This window comes from Hippocampus guttulatus, chromosome 14 (genome assembly GCF_054856545.1).
Source record: "Hippocampus guttulatus isolate MCC_2025c chromosome 14, RoL_Hgut_1.0, whole genome shotgun sequence".
Taxonomy (NCBI): Eukaryota; Metazoa; Chordata; class Actinopteri; order Syngnathiformes; family Syngnathidae; genus Hippocampus; species Hippocampus guttulatus.
Window position 1 is genome coordinate 14946441 of NC_141274.1, and position 18611 is coordinate 14965051.

Genomic DNA, 18611 nt, shown 5'->3' on the forward strand with positions numbered 1-18611 from the left:
GCGGCGACGGGGAGCCAAATTGCGCTTGTTTTTATTGCCACTTAGCCTTTAATACATCCGCCTCTAAAAGTCATTGCGGCTTGTCCCGTGAAATCCCCCCCCCCCCCACGCCCCCCCACTTGGCCCCGTCAAGTCCTGGGAGATGTGGCTTTTCGCAAAGCTCTTTTCAATACTTGGAACCAAGACGCTTTGGCTTTTTAAGCGGGCGCTTCAAAGAGAGCGTCGGCGCAGGCCAGTCGGGGCCCCTCCGCGGGACGGTCGGCAGTCAACTCGACTCCGGGAGGGACGAGAGCCGGCGATTGCTTTGGGCCGCCGCTCGACTCGGCACATGCATATTGAGCAGATGCGAGCGAGTGCAAATCAAGGCTTGTTGCTTCATTTTCACTCAAATATAGTCGTCCGGGTATCACGGTGCTTCACTTTTAATGTGACAGTTGTGTTCCCATTGGGTCCAAGTAAGGAAAGGAATCCGTACTGAGATGACGTATCAAATGGCTTGGTTTGGAGAGATGCGCGCTCCTTTTTGTTCACCTTTTGAGAATTTGATATTTTGGAAGCCAAGCGACGAGTCCCCTCGAGCACGTCCCGACGCCTGGTTTGTCCGAACGATGTCGGCATACGACGTGGCACATTTTTAGCCGCAAATGTGAGGAAGAGAGCCCTGACAATCCACATTTCTTCCATCCATCTCCCGTCTGCCTTTTCTTTGGGTCTCTTTCACCACCGTGACGAGAGCAGAGGAGATTGATTAGCACAGCTGGCGTTAAGAGGCAGAAGAGGGCCCGGTCACGGGGGGGGGGCTGTAAAGCAGGCCGCATTCCCTTGAAATGCTGCTTTAAATATCTCCAAGGCCCCCTCCTGGCCTGTGACCCCCTCGGCTGCGAGAAGGGGAAAGGAAGGTGTGTCCATCCGAGGCCATCGTGATTGGAAGATTCTCCGAGAAGCTTGCCAGCCGAATAAACGTTGGTTGGAAAGACAAAGTGCCCGTCGTCGTTACGTCGATTTTATTTGTTTCATCCCGTTAAACGTTGGCATAAACTTGAGGATGAATGTCTGTTTCAATCGAAAATGAAGTGATTGCGTGAGCTTGTGTCACGGACAACTAAGGATCATGGAATTGGACCAAAGACATGTTTCCGGTCTCATCGGTTTGGTGGAAGTGGTTTGTTGTTTTGTTTTTTTTGTGGAGCCAAATTTCGCGTTACTTTGTTGTCGACAATCAGGCCCGAGTGCTGACAAACTTGGATGAGGTTGGTTGAGGACAGCTGAAAGTACGGAATGATCTTTGTGTGAGCAGACGACACAAAAGAGAGTGAGACGTCGCGCCGCTCGTTTAGTTTTTTTTAATCAATAAAATTCTTTCAACCTTGGATTTAGTCGGGTGAGGAAATCGAACGGCTTAAACATGCGATCAAACTATGGAAGAATGGCCAATTGTGAAAGTGAAGGAATAAAAGCCTGCCTCGGTTAAGTGCGTTTTAAGAAAGGGAGGCCCGCGGCAAGGAAGGCCGAAAGCCGTGAGCGAGGCTGTAGTGCGAGCTGCGATCCACTCGTCTCGGAACGGGACGCTCGCCGCTTGACGCCCGTCGGACACACTCGGCGGCGTTTAATGGGATTGGATATCGTTGTCTTTCTCCGCCGGCCGCCCTGAACGGCACAGCGTCGCTCCGCCTTTCAACGCCGGCTTCCGTCGCGGACGTGGAGCCGTGACAAGCGGCGAGCGTCTTGACAACCGGGCTCGTGTCCTCAACGCACCTCCACGGGGTTTTGTCGCCGATGAATTCGAGCAATTCACGCTCCGCGCGTGATCAATATCGGCCAAGCGTCAACGGAGCAGCCGCTTGGTGATGAAGTTGACCAAATGGTAAATCGCACCCCATCCTTGCTTATGAACAACCGAGCCGAGCCAATTAACTTTTTGACCCGAGGGCCGTCCCAAACAGGTTTGAATAGCATTCCTCGCCTATCACCGTCTTTGTTGCCCCGGGGCCGAGCAATTTCGGAACTCGTCGCGGGCATCGAATTCAAAATGAGAGAATATTTACAAGGGAAAAAGGATGCAACAATGTGTCGGTTTGAATATTTTCTGTCTGTAGCGTGTCGATTGTTGGTTGAAAATGATTTTAAAATCAATTGTATTATTATTTTTTTGACATGAGCTTGGACTTCAATGCAATTTGAGGGTTTGTAGGACAAAGACGCAATCGTTCAAAAAGTTCTGACAACCCGGTTTGAGGTCAAATGAGAAAATCCTCCACTTGAAACACTGAATGACACGACAAACACTTGATGAGCCTGTTGACAACTCTGGAGGAAATTGTGCCCATATGTTGCCCGTAAATAATCATTTCTGTCTTAGGACAAAAGGCCTTTGCATGCATTTGGGCATGTTTTATTCAAATTTTTACTTTGCGTTTAATATGCACCAAAAAAAAAAAAAACTACAGCGATACCCACTCTTAAATTCACACGTGTGTTTGTGCGAGTCACGCTGCCTGGGATTAGCCAAAGTCGTTCCTCATCGCGGCTCGACACTTAAGTTAATTATATCGGAGTCGGACCGGAACTGGCATTGAAAATGAGATTATTTTTAACCCGGCAGAACAGAGACAGAACTACAGAGCTTGTCCTCTCACTGAACCGTCAGTCCAAATCTTTGACCCAAAAAAATAATAAAAAATGATAATAATAAAAGAGATCGGAGGGTTGCACCATACTGCGTCAAAACCTTCGGAAGAACGTGAGCACAGTCGATTGTCGCGCATGACAGAAGCCCCTTGCCGCGCTCCGCAAGCGACTCGGCAGGCGTTTGTTGACATCAAAACAACTCGTTATCGGACTCGAAACCACGTCACCGCTTCCCCCTCCCCCTCGCCGACACCCAGCCGCGGATCAAAGGGCGGCGCCTGAGTTTTCAGAAGCAGCCAAGCTTTGGAGGCGGCGGGAAAGTGAGGAAGGAAGGAAAGGAAGGGAGGAAGCGAGGAAGAAAGAGGGAGTCGTGTGCCTTGACGTCGCCCCGCAGCCTGAGGCGGATAAACAAGCCCGGGGAGGTGTGAAATGGGATGATAGATGCCGCTGTGTATAAACAGGATCATTTAATGCGAGAGGCGCGCGAGGGAGGGGAGCTAGCATGAAATACTGTGCCATGTGCCGCGGCGAAAGAGAGGGAGGCCTCTCGTCCCGCACGGCCGAGGAAGGAGACTGTCGTCTGATTTCTTGTACGAAGAAATTGTCAATGATTGTGTTCTGCGCTTGATCAAAAATACCAAATCCACGTCATAGAAAGTCCTGCCATACAACGATCCCTCATGATTCACCGTTCATCGGGACTTGGCCCTGACGCCAATAGCGAGAAGCCATGAGCGAATCACGCCCCCCTCCAAAAATGTCTTTTTTTTAGAACGGCCTCCTTTAACTCATTGAATACCACCCCTTTTCACTGGAGCAACCCCCTCAATCCCTCACATTTTACAGAATTTCGACTGATTTGCAAGGCCCACAGAATTTTCTGTTCTATGGCTATATATACATGCAACCTGTCAAAATAAAGGTGAGACTCTCTTCTTTCAGCAGAAAAAAAAAGTTTGTTTCTAGCTTTCTCCGTTCGTTGGCAATCAGCATTAGAAAACTGCTAAGTTTGATGGAAAAGGTCGATTTTCTGCAGAAATCCAGAGAAAATGAGCTTTTTGTAAAAGCATGCATTTCAAGCATCATTTCAAGTTTTACACTATTTTTTGCTTTTGTGGCAGCTCAAATACCTCAATAATGTGTTCCTCCTACAAAAGAACATTACAAATAATGTTTTTGTCGCAAAATAATTGATTTGCACACAACAAAACTATTGAACTATGAACAAAAGTGCAGCTGTGGAGAAGATGGTTTTTGGCTTCCATCCAGTTTGTCACCACATCGATTCATCCCACCACGTCCAGATGCACGACCTATAAATTATAGAAACATAAAAAGTTGCAAATATATCTTGCTGCAGAGTGAGGTACAATCATTTTATTTACCTTTCTTTCCACCACCAAAGCGAGGAGTCGTCATCTTTTGGCTTCTGGTTGGACAATCTGTAATGTATAGAAGTATGTACAATTACCACACTTTTATTTTTCTATTTTTTTTATGGTTGCTTTCCACTTACATTTCAACATCTCCCACACACACACATACATGCTCGCACACTGCTATTTACACCATTCATTCCACGTTGCTCAGCATCCAATTTGAAATGAAATGGAATATGAATTTAACACGAGTGGTTTTAGCAGAGCTGAGCGGACCAAATGTGTCCTGTTTAGTTTTTTTAAAACCTATGGCGACATGCAAGTCAGCACATTTACGGCGCATATTTTCATCCACGAGACGCATCAACCGTACATAAATGATTAGTGTTACTGGCAACTTCATAGTGTAGCGGTACATAAAAGTGACTGAGGAGGCATAAGAAGTGATGACGTTTTGAATGGGAACTTGCAAGCTAGTCAGCAGTTACCTCCTCGTTCCAGCGGCTCTGGCGAGGACTCTCAGCTGCTTTCCGTTATGTCCGAAGGCACACGTTCGTCCGACATATCGGGATCCAAATCGCTCTCCAATTCATCGTTTTCGCCGTCGTCGACGAGACGATTCCAACGAATCGCTGACGTGTGCCCGGCGTCGGCCATGCGAAGCAATGCGGCCTCTTTGCCGTCATCGCTGGAAGTCGCCGGGGAGACGACTTGTGGGCAATGTGGGGCATCGGGAGGCACAAAATGCTCTGCCAAGCGATGATCGCTGACGTGGAGCAAGTTCATCTTCATCAGATGAACTCGAAACTCGGCATGAGCTATGCGGGCCGCGTGTAGCACGCCATGTTTGTGCAGGCCGACGTTCGTTTGACGGGTGCCGCTTCCGATTACGTGACCGAAGCATCATTTTCTCTTCCACACAAACACCATCTCCTTTGTTGTTTTGTTTCGAGGACGCTTTTATACCGAAAAAAAAATCATTTTTAGTTAGTTATTTCCTTTTCTCCATCGTTGCTAGTTGCTAATGTTCCAATCCACTATCCACATAAGATAAGATAAGATAAGAAAACCTTTATTAGTCTCGCAATGGAGAAATTCCCAATTCACAGCAGCAAAGTTATGAAAGGAAGAAGTAGAACAACAAAATATAGGAGCTGCTGGAAAGGCAGCCACTCTCGCGGCGCCATTTTGAAGTCGAAATAACAAAAATAACACAACACAACACATAGGACACAGACAGTCGTGCAATCTTCACCACTTTTCTGCATACGCTTTGTTGTCTGAAGCAGTTCTAGATGAAAGAGGAGAGGATCAAAGTGTCCTTTCTCCAGTGGATCAGAGACGGAATGCTGAAAATGTGCACACGTCTGCTACAAGCTAAGTTTTGAAAGCAAACACGAAGCTGTAACGTCCATTGACGAAAAGAGATGAGTTCACTTCTCCTGTCCCACGTAATCCGCTTCAAACTCCAAGCCGCGACTCCCAGTTCCAAATCCGCATCGGCGCTCCGCGCTAACGCTCCTTTCTTCTCATCGTCGGCTCCTCAAGCCTTACATCCATCCAGCCGCAGACCGTTCAACAGGACCGATCTCTCCGCTGAACAAAGCGGGGCTGTGAAAAATGCTGCCCATTACAGGCGCAAGACACAAGCGCCCCGGACTGTCCAGCAACGACAGTCAAATGGCGCCGACATTCCTCCCAGTCAAAAACAGTGCTGGTATAACCCATGCTGCCGAGAAGGCGCAACCACCAAGCACAGAGTCTCCTCCTTGATGAATGTCGTGGCCAAAAAATGCTGAAAAAAGTCCACATCAGGTCCACACGACGTAAACAACACAAAGTGACAAAACAAACACAAAAACAACAAAAAAAAGCAAGGCTCATGAGAGCACTTGCTGACGGCTGCCTACTCGGGCGCCATCTTGACTTCAAAGATACGCCTTTGATACATACGCCCCTCCTTCACTGTACGCCCTTTCTACTACTTCTGCGGCGTGATCCTGGTTGATTTTTGCACCACTGCCACCCGATGGCCATTTTTTTGCTATTTAACATTGCCGTCAAGCCTAATCCTGTGGTGAGAAGTTGCATCAGACTCTCTTGCACCCTCCCCCATGAAAACACGTGATTGACGTATTAATACGTCATGGGGAGGGAACGGCTATGCGCTAATTGACGTATTTATACGTCAAAGGGTGTAAATGAGTTAATAGTTTAACCCTTGAACCTGATAACATGATCTGCTGTCCACTGTGGTAACCGCCGTCCGTCCCTGAAAGGCTTAAACGATCGTTTGCGCAAATTATCATCCCAGAAGACAAAAAGTCATCTGATAGCATCCGCCCCTAAAAATGGCTGAAAGATTATTTGAATTTATGTACCAGTATATATGTATTTATTTATTTTTTTTGTGACAACCCAGGTCAGACCTTTTTGAGTCATGAGTCAAGTAGACAAGTAGAGCCGCTACGGTTAATACTGTGAATATGATACGTTTCAAAGATTATTTTATACTGAGCGTCTTTATCCTTCATCCTTGAAGAAAATCTTACTTCTGAGAGTTAAATGATTGCATTCAGTGAAAAAAAAGTTTAAAAAAGAAAAGCAAGAATCTGTTGATTTCATGGTATTATCTATGAAACCTCCGCTGGCCCAGCGCAGCTCCATGCGCAGTGCGGTAGCCCGACACACCGGCCCATTATCCGAATGCGTCAAGCCGCCATGACACGTTGTCGCGTTCTGACAAAAGATGCCGGCCGGCTCTACCGAGGCTTTCCGCCTCTGACGCAAAGTGTGCAAGGGCCACGTGATCATTCTCCCACTTGCACTTTTTTGTCTCTTCAACGACTTCCCGGCGCCTCCCTTTTGGCTGTGACACGCTCGAATGAGGAGCAGAGCGTGGGCTTCCCCAGGGGAGGCAGCAACAAACACATAATGGCTGTTCTTTGCATATGTGTGTGTTTGTCCCCCCCCCCCCCCCACCCCCCGCGGCATATTTAAGCCACTTTGGGAAAGACAAGAGGCTTGCAGGGTCAACAACGAATCGAAACAAATGTGTTGGTATTTTTCCTTACGCACTGTGGATTGGGAGCTCCAGGGATCGGGGAGTGAAGGGGGGAGGGGGGGGGGTGTAGCCCAAGGGCCAGATCACAGACTGGATATAGTGCAAGTAGCAGAACATCTCTTCCTCCCGTTGTCTCCATGCTTGCTGCCAGCTGAGTGTGGGAGTCGGCGCTGGCGGCCGCAACCTCCAGCGATGTTTCACGCGTGCATCTATAAATCTCTGAAAAAGCGACCTTCGCAGTTCCTCGAGTTCATTTGAATGGACAAAAGAAGTCGTGGCGCTACTCGTCAAAGTCATCTCAAATCCTCATGACGCCGTTTCTCACTCATTTGAATGAACAAAGTTTGGTGGGCAATTTCACGTGGCCATAGGTTTTCAGGATTGTGTTTTGGGTGTCGCGTGGGCAGCACATTTTCCAATTCTAAGAAGGCAACAAGTCAGAGCTTGCTCAAGCATCTCGGTTCCACCTTGAAAAGATTCACAGGCACCTTCAATTGGCAGAAATGTGTCATTGCGATCGCAGGTTCATTAATTCGGGCGCCTCGTTCCAGCAATTTTGTCACCTTTTCACTTTCACACTTGACTCGCCCGCGTGCGCGTGTACGCGTCTGCATTTTCCCCGGCGCAGCTCACACACACACACGCACGCTGCGGCCATTTTCCCTGCTCAAGTTGCGATAACAGAAGTGCACATACGACTTTGAGCCCATCTCGGTTTATCTTTCCAATTAATATCCGCCTTTGTGCCGCAGAGCGGGCCGCTGTGCCGCTAATGATGCGGATTACCGGTGCCGCCGCACGCCGGGAGCCCGATTGGCCCCCGCCGGGGCCCGCGATCTGTCACCGGCGGGCCTCCTCCCTTCCCAAATGGCGTCGCCACATGGCCGCGCAATGAGTAGCATGCTGAGCTCTAATGATGAGGAGCTTTGCCGTGCTGTCGTTTGCCGCGCCGCTCTCCCGCTGTAGCGCCGTCTCGCACCTACGCCGCCTTCGCCTCGTCTGGCTCCTCCTCGCCGCCATTTGAAGACGAAGGGCCGGGGAGGGCGAGATGTCTCATTTATACGCCCCTGTCGCCGGCGCCTCCCCCCCTCCTCCCTTGCCCCCGCTCAACCATCATGCCGCGCACGCTAATGAAGGAGAGGTGATGACCCCCATTTATCCTGAGCAGAACCCGGAGGTTGGGACAGGATGGGGGTGCGGGTGGGGGGTGGGGTGTATTTTTCTCACCCCGCTCTCAAGTCTCATCAGGCTGCTTTGGATCATTGTGGTGTGACGCGGTGGAAAAACACATGCTACTGAGACAAACGTCTTTTTGGGCTTAGTTTGGAAATTCACATTTCATTTTTTTTTTTTTTTTTTTTGTGACCACAAGTCATTGCAGACCTTCTCATGGTGACGCCGCACGTTCTTCCGGACATGACACCAAGAGTAAACCGAGCCTTCCGTGTCATTTCACCAAGGCGGCAGGGTTCTGAAAAACGGTTAAATGCCTTAAAAGACGGTTTTCGCCTTTTTCCTCTGCCGCCGTCATTTGAAGGTGTGAACCGTCACTCAAAAGGAAAATGTTACGTCAGGTCAATTGCTTAAAAGGGAGACGAAACGCCAGCCAAAAGTCGTAATTGCCCTCGAGGAAATATTGAATCGACAAGCAAGGCGGCCATCTTTGTATGTTGGCGAGGACTTTGTTCGGGAAAGTTGCGGAGAGACTTTGCCACACCGCGCGTGACTTCAAAATCAAATCATCTGTGAGCCAATTATTTTTTAAGGGTAAAGTCAGATGAATTTGAAAGCATATTCAAGTCTTTACGGTTTAATCTATGAACATAAGAAAGGAGAAACATTTTGCATTCGATCTCTGTCCTCATCCCTCCCGTAAATAGTTGCTGCTAACTTTAATTGTTTTATAATGGAAATGGTAAAGATTAGTTCTGAACTTCTGGCTCCACACACACACACACACACACACGTCCTATTTTTCTGACGCGATGATTTAGTGGATGTACTGCAGCTGTCTTTCTACTGTGCTAAATGTCACGTCTGTTGTCAGCAACTCATGTTTAGAATGCGTTGGCCGTTGCGCCGCTTTCCTGAGCCGATGCGACGGTAGTTTGATGAAAAGTCTGAAGTGTGACAATTTCTTGGCCTCCCAACAGATGACGTTTTCCGCCAGTCCCTATTCGGACCTCATCCAGGTCACCTCGCAGTCGCTGGCTCGGGGTGCGGAGCAGACGGAAATGCTGTGGGTGATGGGCCCCGTGTTTGCCGTGGTGCTCATCATCAGTGTCGTCATAGCCATCCTGCTCTACAAAAAGTAAGCGGCTCTCTTCCCGTTTTGTGCGTGGAAGTCGTGATGCGTAATGTCCGCTTCTTGAAAGACCCGACGCGATGATTGTGAGGCTTGATTCTTCGGGCGGTCGAAGAGTATCCAAATTTTGCTCGATATTCCACCGGCCACGTCCAACCCGTTTTCAGTTTTTCCTGGTCGAGATTTAAAAAAAACTAAATAAAATGTACGGAAAATTCTACTCATCCAAAATCTTTGTCAACAAGTCACACTCCTCTTTTATTGGTGGTTAGAGTGCAAACAGGAATTGCTTCTTGGCCTGCGGACGAGTGGCAAGAATCAGGGCGGTCAGGTGGACAACTCGGAAGGTTGTTGCGTGCTTTTAATTAGGAATAAGAACAAGCTTATCTGGTGGACAAATAATTAGCTTAAAAAAATGAAAAGCCAGTAGTCCAAATGAAATTATGCTTCGTTTATGTAACGATAAATACGGGCCGTTTTTTTTTTTTTTTTTTTTTTTTTGCTGTTGTTGTTTGGAACAAATCGTGCCTATTTTCTTGACTCATTTCTCGACTGTTTGATGATCGTGATCATCCTTTCCTGATGAGTCATCACAAAGCCAACCTGTTCTCCGGTCAGCCCCTGCGCCTCCTCACAGTCCGCTAGGAGACTCGCCGAGGCCTCGGACAACCCGCCGCTGCTCCTCCGCGCTAGCCCTTTTCTCCACGCCAACAGATTGACAGGAGCGAGTGTGGGCTGGAAGCTGCGAGAACCTTTTTTTTTCTGTCAATAAAACCCACAAAGCGATAATTGCGTCCTCACCGGAACGGCTGTTATTGCTACCTGCACATTTGCCAAACCCAGAGCCTGCGACGGAGTTGTTCGCGGAAACGTAACATCTCATGCTTGACATTTTCAAAGAGCTGGATTAAAACAAGAGGATAATAATTGCCTACTAATCCCCTCCCTCTCCTTCCCTTTTTTTTTTTAAATGAACGCAGCAAACAGGAGAGGTGGGTACTGTCACTCCCCATCAGTCATGCGTCCTCCATTTTGTGTTGTGTGGTCTTCACTGCGGGTCTGCTTCCTCTCACGTTCAAAATTGTGACAAAATGGAGGGAAAGCAGACACCAAATGGGCTCGTCAAGTCATGGTTGTTTGCTTTGAACAGACGCGAGACGCAACAGACTCCGTCTTTGATAAATAGGTCAAAAGGAGCCACGTGAAATTAGTTTCGAACGCAGCACGGGGAGCTGGAAATCAAAAGCCGGCAATCCAAATTTAAAAAAAAAAAATGAACATGCAGGACTGCAGTTGTTTAAGGTTGTGTGTCCAAACATGTTATGGGGGGGGGGGGGGGGGGGGGGGGGCGGCATTGACATGTTCGACATGTTCACATCAGGCCAGCATCTCCTTTGAAAAGCAGGTGAAAGCAAGTGACGAACGGGAGGTTGACATGTGCATGCTCCACACGCGGCGGCCGCGTTGGTCATCACATCAGTGCTGTGTGCCCGTGCCGTGCTTCCTTATCCATCCGACGTCGGCATGCGATCCCTCCTCCATATGCCAATAGCAAGGCAGCGCGCGGCTGCAGAGTGACCCGTTGTCGAGTAAATGCCACAAAAAGAAATGTTCCCGTCTTTGAAGCTGACCTTATCCGCGGAGGCCCGTTCTACCAGGCACAAGCCTTAACAAAGAGCTTTTAATGCGCTCATTAAGCACACGCACGCGCTTAACATCCTCCAAGTCTTTGGAAGATTCTCCCCCCTCACTTGAAGCGTGATGTGCGCAACCTTACAGAAATGGCGGGAGGCCAGCGCTTAACCCTCCTGTTGCATTTGTTTCTTGAGATTGGCAAGAATGTTCCAGGGTCACGTTGACACGGGGGCTGCTTTTAATGATCTAAAAGTGTCAAATAAAAAAAAAAAAATCATCGATAAAAGTATCCCAATCAAGGTTGTTGTTTTTTTTTAATGACTTAAGCTGAGGTCAGCACACATGCGCCAGTCGTCAACTGCCTCCCCGGACACAGTCCGGCTCTCAGAGGGTCTTGGATTATCGGTCACGCGGCTAGCAGTCGCTTAAGACCCCGCCGTTTAACGTAACAGCTGTCGCGGGTTCAGGCGGCCGTACGTCTTGAAAAGCTGCGCTTTTACGGGGCGCCGCGAGATGTGACATTTGCAGTCGGAGGAGCCCGTTAGCAAGGGTTCGACGGATGCCGGCCGTCTGAGCTTTACAACACATGCGGCCTGTCCACCCGACGGGCCGAGCCGAGCGGGGCGGAGCCCACGCGAAGCACGGCCGGGCAACGCAGGTGCTGCAAAACCCGACTCGATTATCCGCTATCGTGCCACCCGGCTGATGAGCTAATTACGGCGAGCGCCTGTTTGCCTCTCACTCTGGAAAGACTGTAAACACAATGTGTTGTTGGCGCGCGCGCATAAGCACAACTGCGAAAATCACACATATGCACGCGTACGCGTTCCCACACGGCAGCTGTCGTCGTGTATCCAAAGCGAGCCTCGACCACTCCAGGAAAATGATGGTGTTCCTATCGCCTTAATTGCATGACTCACGAGGCTAATGGGCTGAGGTCTCCCTTATCAACGCTGTGTATTCTGTCTGTGTGCTGTGCGCAGGGTTTGGAGGTAAGGGGGATTACCGACTTCCTTTTTCTCCTTCTGTCGTCTTTTTTTTTTTTTCTTCGCTGCCAAACAATATCCCCCTTCCTTGCCTCACCGCGCTGATAAGCATTGTCGCCATGATTCACCTTTGACAAAGCGTCGGCCGGCATGGCTCATCCATTTCGCCGCTATCGCCTTGACCGTTCATGGATTGTATTTGGCGGAGGCAGTACATGCGGGTTCCTCAATTCGGTAACTTATCAAGGGAAAATGTCCGACGCGTGCGTGATCCGTCGGCTATTTTTTTTCGTGCGCTCTTTTGGGACTTTTGTGCGGACGTCCAGTTTTAGATTTAATCCTTCTTTGATTCGCGCGAGGACCACCGGTACTTAATTCTCTCCGTTGTCACAAGTCGGCCGAAAATTAAAAGTAGCTAGCTTTCCTAATAACTTCGGCTGACCACAGTTGGCCTTCGAGGGACTGCAGATTTATCGTGATCCAGCCAAGAAGTTGGGTTATGAACACCAACAGAGCAGGTCGTTCAGCCAAACCATAAGCTAGACCAGAAGTCAAGCAAGTTCCAGACAAGAACGTTTTAGCCAATCGAGTCCAATGAAACGCTGATCCAACGAGGGCGTTCACTCATTCGAAAAGCTTTTGCTCAGAAAGTCCAGTCAAGAAAAGGTCACGCCGCAATTCTGTCAAAAACCAAAACGTCTTGAAAATGTAGTCAAGACCCAAACCGTCGGTAAGATTTAATCAATCCGATCCAACCCGGAAGCTCGCTCACAAAATGGATCCTTCCAACATCCCGCAAGTTCGGTCAAAAAACGATTACATCCGATTTTTTTTTTTCTCAGCAACCGAAACATTCTGCAAGTTTAGTCGGTGAGGTTCAGTCAAACGGTAAATTCAGCTCAAACCGATTATTCCGGGACGTTGAATCAAGCCCCGAAAAAGTTCAGTCACGAACGAATCTTTTCTCTCTGGCAAATTTCTTCAAGAATAGATGATGATGATGAGAGTAATTATAATCGGAATAATTCTTCATACTTTGCTTTGTAGAGCCTTGTGCTTGTCCTTTATCCATCCAGATATTGTCAAGAAGGGGACCCCTGAGGAAGTTGCCAGAGCCAATTTTCTCTTTGTCATCGCATAGAAAAAAAATAACCAATGTCACTCTCATCATCTCGTCATTTCCACTTAAGTGGACAAATGGCCGCCTCCCGGTCGAGTGCCCCTTTAATGCTGCGTTGCGGTTTGTTTGTTTGTCTCTCTAGGAAGCGGGCGTCGCCCCTGCCCAAGGACGAGCAGTCGGGTGGAGTGAAAGACTCCCTGCTGGGCAACTCCTCTGACCCCGTGGAGATGAGACGACTCAACTACCAGACGCCAGGTAGGAAACAGCATCTGCCCCCCCCCCTCCTCCCCGCTTTCACATCTTACGCATGTCGTCGACATATGGTCGCTTGCGTTGGCGCCGACCTGCCTGCGGGTGTGAATGTGTCAACTAATTGTTCTTGATGAATTAGTCAGTTGATCCTTGCAATGAGATAAGTCGTCCAGTTTTTTTTTAAAGCTATTTACATCACCGCATCAGTAAAAAAACATGCTGGGATGGCACACGCATCCGGGTGCTTATAGCTAATATGCTAAATGAACTGTGTGAGTCAACGCCCTCACAAGATGCGTGACCTTGGCAGAAGCTTATCCGTAGCACGTCGATTTGTCCCGTTAGCTGCAATGCTATGCTTAAGATTGTTGGCGCTAGGAAGGTGGCTAGCGGGAGTCGTCAGTTTAGGACAAATTTCTGTTTCTGTAAAAGCAATCAATCCCGAGATCGGTAAACCACAATTGGCCGTAGTTGATCATCGCCGACGCTAGCACAGGAGTCAATTTGAGTCAAATACTGGAGCATGCATGGCTTTCATATCTTTTTGCCACCAACTGCAGTTGTATTACAATAAGAGTTAAAAAAAAAAAAAAGACAGGTATTGGTACATCTGGGAGGGGGGGGCTCTTTTAGTCAATCTTCTTTGAAACCGACACGATCCAAACACCATTGCTGACTCTTTTGGAGAAGCACAGCTCAGATTGAAACCAACCCTTTCAAGCTCTGTCACTATTTGGGCAGGCGGTCACGTACAGAGGTCGGAAGGCCAAACCGGTCCACTCCGGGGGGCGGGGGGCAACTAGATTGAACCCCCCCCCCCCCAAAAAAAAAACCCCTGGCTTTATGACGAAGGCTTCAGACCCTTTTTGAAACGGACAAAAACCTGTCACGGTTGCTGACTCATGGCTTTAGCAATGCATTGCAACTACAAGCCAGTCTTCCACCCCCCCCCCCTTTTGTAGCCTTTTCTGACAAAGGCAACTTCAACATAAACAGATGATTTTCAGCTCTATCAACCTCTGCGCAGCCTGTCGCGCACCAAGGGTCGGTCGCATGGCGGTCTCGAGCCAGTTCAGTGCACACCAACTTGGGCGTCCGCATCAACAATCACGAAAAAAAAAAACAAAGTTGCATCGCCGCTTTACAGCAAAGGCTTCAAGACGGAAGCCCTCTTTCAGTCAGTCCTCTCGGAAACCAACACAATGCCTGAGTCTTCGCTTTGGAAATGTTTTCATTTGCAAGCTCCCCCCCCCCCCCTTTGTAGCCTTTCGCAAAAGCAAAACGGAGATTTCAAGCGAGCACTTCCAGCTCTGTCACACTGTTGACGCACGGTAGCCGAGCGGGGAGGTTTTAGTCCAGGTGTCGGACCTCAGCCTTTCTTCTATCTTTCTCCTCCCCCTCTCCATGCCTCTCGCCCTCAGCCCCCCCCCCCCCCCAGCCCCAGCCCCCAAACTGCTCATGAGTCGCTGCCGCCTCTGATGTCAAGGTGAGCTAGGTGGAGGGAACAATGGAGCTGAGAGAAAATGTCAACCCAGGAACACGCACACACACACGCACGCGTGTGTACCTTCCTTCTTTCGTTCTCTCACGTTATTAGAGACCATATTGACACACACACTCAGCCTCTTTGAATCCCTGCAGAGGAATTAAGCAGCGCTGGCGCTGTAAAGAATCCCTGTTCTCCCCTCCTCCCACTCCACCTCTCTTTCCCTTTTGTCTTCCATTTTCCCTCCTGTTTGATAATCCCCCCCCCCTCGCGCTCTCTGCCGCCCCCTTGCTTTGCCGGAACGTCAACATTGATCTCCGTCTTTTCCCGGGTCGTCTCGACAAGAGGCATTTATTATCAAATATTCACCAAGCCGTGGGAGACTTAAGCCGCCATTTCTCTCTCTCTTTGACGTGATTGCCCCACAGCGGGGGAACATTCCTGCCTTGATTGTAATTGTTGTTAAGTGTAGCCAGCAACAAGTCGATTTGTTGAACATACGGTGGCTATCAAAAGCGAACACAGGCCGTCTTCAACGATCGGCTTTTTGCGATATCCAAATAATCACAACTTACAGCTCAGTTGGAGAAAAAAAAATGAAGTATTTTTGAGGAAATATATATAAAATATAAAATATAATCTGTTTGCACAAGTGCGCACACCCTCTTATAACTGGGCGTGGGGGTACGTTCAGCGTTAACCAATCGCATTTGTATTTTGTCTTTGCATTTGGAAATTCTTTTGTTGCCTTGGCCTTTGAGCAATGAGATCCCTCTGACGCCGGGGAGGCTCCCCGCGGACCGTGGCACGTGCTCTCAGACGTGCCTACAGAAATGTCAAGAACAGCCGACTCCAACACAAGCGTACCGTACTTCTAAAAGGCTCCGTCGACTTGTGCACCCGCATTCTCTCAATTTAAAGTTGATTTCCCTTCTCTAAAAGATTCCACTTCAAGTCAGATCTGTTATTGCTCACATAAATAGTGGCAAACATTTTTTTTTTGGGGCTTTTTTTGGGGGGGGGGGGTGAAACCCGGTAGAAGCTGTTTCTGGAAGTTTGAGTTTTTCGTGTGAGGCTGTTTGTGAAAATGGCTCCGCCGGCCTTGCTATCCGAGCCGCGCCGTGTTTGTTTCCAGAGTAAACGTGCGGCTGGTCCACGATGCTCCAAAACCAGCGAATGCCAGCCACTCGTTTTCCTTGATGACTTCTTTCCTCCATGACTCTCGTTTCTTCCACAGGTCCCAGCACTCACCGCAGCCCCAACACACCAAGTTAGTCCGCTATGTCGCCCAAAGGGGCCCCCCCACACATCCCCCACCCCCCGCCCTCCACCACAGCAGTACAGTTCAGTAGAATTCTATGGCCCCCCCCCCCCCCCAGGAAGTGGTGATTCTCTCTCAAACAATCAACTGGTGGCGTTGGAGTACTGAACTGCACTACTTGGTGTCAACTGTGTTTCTCACTCGCCCCATTCTATGTTGTCCACATCACAATCCCAGCAGTCCGTTCACCCCGCCCCACCGGCACTCCGCCGATAGCCGAGCATACGCGCGTTCTACGTGAGCTCGGCTATCTTGCGTCTTTCCCTTCCATCTCAGCCGAACCGCGGTAAAAGAGTCATTTGGCGAAGCGGCATGTGGCTCGTCGCCGCTGATCATTTTCTACATCTTACGCCCGTAAACAGTTGTTTGTTTTTGATCACGAGGTGGCGCCGGCCGGCTTAATTGCGTAAGTGGAAGAAAATGCCATGGGATGCGATCGCCCCGCCTTTGGGTGGAGCTCGTCACGCCGGGGTGTTTTGTTTGCCTCGTGACTCCGTCGAGGCCTGAAACGATCGCGACCGATCGAACCGGGTGTGTTGGAGTGGGGAGGGCTCGAAAATAGGCAGGATATGGCTCCCGAGGATATGGCACAGGTGGCAGCTACTGCACATGTGATCACACAACATTCTTTGGTGAAGCAGCAAGATGTGACTCTTCACCCAGTGTCATTTTGCATGTCCATAACTGTTAAAAATAATAATAATAATGTCACAAAGGTGGGATGAAATTGAAGATCTTTCATGTCTCTTTGAGTGGTGCGAGAGTGCCATGCGAGATGGGCGATGAACTCCACGCTGACTTTGCGATCTATCGCGCTGGTTGTCGGCAATGTGTTTTAAGCCAAGATCAAAGGCGCATGGGGGGGAATTTGCACAAACAGATTAGCAATAAATCGCCCCAATAACTGTAGAAAACCGCAAGAGCGGATGGGGTTGTGCGAGGGGGGGTCTTTGAAAGTAATCCAGGCCAGGCGCTCCAGGCTGTGCCAAAGGATCCTTCCTCTATTGTAAGAAGAGATATTTTCAAAGAAATGAGTTCTGGCTGGTGACCAGTCAATTCACCCCCCCCTCCCCCCTCTGCCTCCTGTGAAATAAGAGTGTGACTGATCCGTTGAGACTTACGGAGTTCTCACTCTTCGACTCTTCCGAGCCCCAAATCGGCAGACGCATGCCTCTCACCCCACAATCACTCATGCGCAGCCGCCCGTGTCCTCGCTCGCCGTCTATCGCCACACATGCAGACGCATCAACGCCACCTCATGGTCCCACCCAGTCTTGTGACATCCATCCGCATTCGACCCATTCATACCTTTTGTTTTTTTTCTCGTTCTTTCAGGGATGCGAGAACACCCGCCCATTCCCGTTGCCGGCCTCGCCGACCACATCGAGCACCTCAAGGCCAATGACGGCCTGCGTTTCTCTCAGGAGTATGAGGTAAACATCAACACGCCAGTGGCCATAATAATGGCGCCCTGCTGTGAATTCAATGACCAGCCAAAAAAATAGGACATCCGGGTTACACCGAACAACAACAAAGCAAGATGCCACAAGATGGTGTCAAAGTAACACTTTTTTTTTTTTGCTTTGGGCTGATCACAAAAAGACAGGAAATAGATGCGTTTTTCAGCAAACAATGGAGGAGAGGTTAAGAACTAAAAATTTGCGAATATGCCGAGGTCCGCTCCCCTTCCAAACATCTACAACCACCCCGCTTTTCCAGGAAGTTTGTGCCACTTTGATCCCCTTCCGACACAGCCTGATTATATTAAAAGCCGTCGCGTACTGTTTGTTTTATTTGGCTTCCTTTTTTTTTTTTTTTTTTAAACACAATACGAGCAGGTGGTAGCGACTCAAAGGCAATCAGCAAGTGTCTCCTTGTGATGCAACTCGGCAAGGGATTACCTCTCGTCCTTGATAAAAAGGAGCAAGGAAAATTAGCATTTAAAGTGGCACGTTGCTTTGGAGAGCGGCGAGATGTCCCCGTGTACAGAAAAGAACCGCCATACTGTTTTTTGGGTTTGTTTGTTTCTTCATTTATTTGTTCAGATCTTTCAATCTGTTTGGGCTACCACTGATTGTTGGATTGATTGATTGAAGGGTGAATGGGGCATCCCCCCCCCCCCACCCCCAGATTTCCATTTGTGAACTGTTTGCCCTCCCCCAATAGATTGTAATGCAAACTGTTGCATTTATCCACAACTGTGTCATTTTTTTTATTTATCAACTCCTACATCAGTGGTTTAACAGCATCTCCGTCACCTCATTCAACTCCCTTTTGATCACAGACCAGTTAGTGAACACACATTTTATCTTCCACAGCACGTTGGCCCGTTTGAGAAAAGAAACCCCAAAAAAGTCAAAAAAGTATTGATATGAATATGATAACGCTTCTGCTAATCTTTTACCTTGAATATAGATGTCGTTTCAACCCCCGCT

At 48.8% G+C, this 18611-nt stretch overlaps 1 protein-coding gene across 12 annotated transcripts in view; it reads left to right on the forward strand.

The window, feature by feature from the left end:
- LOC147195289 (receptor-type tyrosine-protein phosphatase F-like) overlaps window positions 1–18611 on the forward strand; it is a 154169-nt gene that overhangs the window by 124654 nt on the left and 10904 nt on the right. For 8 of the 12 annotated variants that reach the window (XM_086129494.1, XM_086129493.1, XM_086129492.1 and 5 more), the window contains 4 exons: window positions 9225–9382; window positions 13260–13372; window positions 16093–16125; window positions 17512–17609. In XM_086129494.1, coding sequence (XP_085985620.1) covers window positions 9225–9382; window positions 13260–13372; window positions 16093–16125; window positions 17512–17609 — 402 coding nt within the window. The remainder of the gene's footprint in view (window positions 1–9224; window positions 9383–13259; window positions 13373–16092; window positions 16126–17511; window positions 17610–18611) is intronic. The other 4 variants (XM_086129497.1, XM_086129502.1, XM_086129503.1 and 1 more) reach the window with 1 other exon arrangement.